This window comes from Plasmodium gallinaceum (genome assembly GCF_900005855.1).
Source record: "Plasmodium gallinaceum strain 8A genome assembly, contig: PGAL8A_v1_42, whole genome shotgun sequence".
NCBI lineage: Eukaryota > Apicomplexa > Aconoidasida > Haemosporida > Plasmodiidae > Plasmodium > Plasmodium gallinaceum.
Window position 1 is genome coordinate 412268 of NW_021628349.1, and position 2847 is coordinate 415114.

General features: G+C 13.8%; 1 protein-coding gene across 1 annotated transcript in view; it reads right to left on the bottom strand.

The window, feature by feature from the left end:
- Window positions 1-2846, bottom strand: part of PGAL8A_00062500 (conserved Plasmodium protein, unknown function) — a gene marked incomplete at both ends in the record, with an annotated part of 12655 nt that extends 9809 nt beyond the window's left edge. The window contains 2 exons of the mRNA XM_028674652.1: window positions 39-539; window positions 664-2846. Of these exons, the coding sequence (XP_028530983.1) occupies window positions 39-539; window positions 664-2846 (2684 nt within the window). The remainder of the gene's footprint in view (window positions 1-38; window positions 540-663) is intronic.
- Between the last annotated feature and the right edge of the window lies 1 nt (window position 2847).

Below are 2847 nucleotides of genomic sequence, written 5' to 3' on the forward strand. Positions count from 1 at the left end.
ATATATATTTTTTTTTTTTTTTTTTTTTTTTTTTTTACCTTATTAAGTATAAATATACATTTTTAATTATCAAATAAAAAATGATAAAATTATTATTAATATTTATTTCTTTTCTATATAGAGGATTTTTAATATTATTTTTTAATTTAACTATGAAATGATAATTTAAATGTTGTAATAAATTTAACTCATTTAAAATAAAAGCATTAGAATAAGTCTTTAATTTTAAATATATAACTCTTTTTGATAATTTATTATCTATATATTTTGATATATTTTTGTTTTTTCTTAAAAAATTGTAAATTAAACAAGCAATCTTTAGTTTAACTTTTATATCTTCTATGTAATTATATAAATAAATATTTTCCTTACAAGATTTTAATTCAGATAAACATTTTTGATTTATATTTACATCTTCATTATTTTCTAAACAGTATAAAATACTTAAATTTTTAAGACATTTAAAATTATTTAATAATTTATCTAAATAAAGAAAATTTTGTTTATCTACCTGTTCTTGACATATATTAAATAAATAGCTAAAAAAAAAAAAAAAAAAAAAAAAAAAAAAAAATTGAATAATATAAAAATAAAATATTCAAAAAAAATATTAATTCAACATTTATAAAATATCATAATGGATTTATTTTTTTTAAAAAATACTTTAAAAAATGAATGTTTTTTATCCTAGAGTTATTTATATAAAACAAAAGGTCTTCATTTTTTTTTAGTTGAATATTTGAATACACACCATTTTTTATTATTGATTTTACATATAAATCATCAATATAATTAAACAAATAAAGAAAAATATTATAAATATTTTTATTATTATGACAGTAAAAAGTATTTGTAGATATAAAAATTTCATATATGATACATTTATTGTTGTAATAATTTTTTGTAGTATTTTTTTTATTTATTTTGTTAAAATAATAATTGAAAATATTTTCTATTAATTTATAATTTATATGAAAATATAGAACAACATCATTTAGTACAATTATAAATTTTTCATACTTTTCTTGATTTACTGAATTATTTTCGTTAAAACTATTGAAATATATAATTTCACTTTCATTATTATAATAAAAAACTAATAATATAAGAAAGTTATATATTTTATTTAATATTTTATTACATATTTCAAATTGTCTTTTAAGTAATTGGAATAAATGAATATCTTCTTTATAAACAATATTTTCTAGATTATTATAATTTGTAGAATATGAAGAAGTATTTTTTATGATTGCATATTTTTCTTTTAAATTATTATTTTTATTTTTTTCTTCTTCATACATAAATATAGTTGTTGAACACAATGAAAACAAAAAAATATTATTAATGAATAAATTATTAAATTTCAATATATATATAAAATTGTAATAATTAGTTATATCATTTCTTTTTAATTTTTCTAATAATACATCAATATAAATATGTATTACACAATTATAAACTTTTAAAAATATAATATAGGATTTTTTTATTATATAATTTTCTCTCTTTTTAGTTGATTTTAATATTTCATAAAAATTGTTATTCATTATTTTACTACTTTTTATTTTTTCGATATCAACAATACATAATTTATTATTATCATTATTATTACTTCTATTTATGTTGTTAATATTACTATTAATAACGTCATTTTTTAATGTTTTGGTTATTTTCGTTTTTTCATTTTCTTTTAATTTTTTATCATAAAAATTATCATTATTATTTATTAAAAATAATTCTAATAAAATATCAAAAAATTCTCTATTTAATAAAAATACTTTAAATAATTGTATAGTTATAGATGGAAATAAAAATAGTAAATAAAATAATTCACAAAATAATAAGGAGAAAATATCTTTTTCATAAAAAAAATTAACTTCTTCTTCATATGTGTTCATATAATTAAATATAACCTTTTGATTTATAATATATAATGGATGAATATAAATCACATTTAAGAAATTTTTTAATTGAAATTTTTTTTTTTTTATTATATCTATTTTCATTTCATTTTCTTTTTCTTTTTTTTGTTTATATTCTTCATTTATATTTTTGCCTTTTTCATGGTATATTATTTTTAAATTGTCTAAAATTAATTTATCTATTTTTTGTAAAAAATTTTTTTTAGGAAATTTATCTACATAATTTTTATTATTAATTTTATTATTAATTTTATTATTAATTAATTTATTATCTTTTTTGTATTTGTATTTCTTATTATAAGGAATTATTTGATTAAATATATATATAACAACACATCTCTCATTTAGATCCTTTTCAAAATCAGATAAAACATGTTTTGCTCTTCTTTTTTTTAATAATTCCTTTGTTTTTAGATACAAGTTATAAAGCCTCCTTAAATATTGTACAGTTTTAATAGAAAAAAAATTCCAATTTAATTCTTTGAATATATACGAATATATATCTTTATAGAGTATTATTGTTACTAATAAAACATCAAAAGAAATTTTTTTTTTTGTAAATTTTGATATATATTTTTTTTTTATGATAAAATGAAATTTATTTAATACTTTAGTAATTTTTTTCTTTTCTTTCTTTTTTATATTATATATTTCTGTCTGTTTATCTTTTTGAGAATTTTTTTTTTTCTCACCAGATATTTTGATATAATTAGATTTAGATATGATATTATAATTGAAATTTTTACACAAGTATGATTCATGTTTTAATAAATTATAAAATATAAGATTAACAAAATGATTATAATCATTTATTAATTTAAATAAAAAATGAGCACTAGATAATTCTTTTGAAAAAATTTGTAATGGTGAACAACCATATGGTAAAAAACTTCTCATAAACTTCAAAGTTTTTTTCAAATAATAG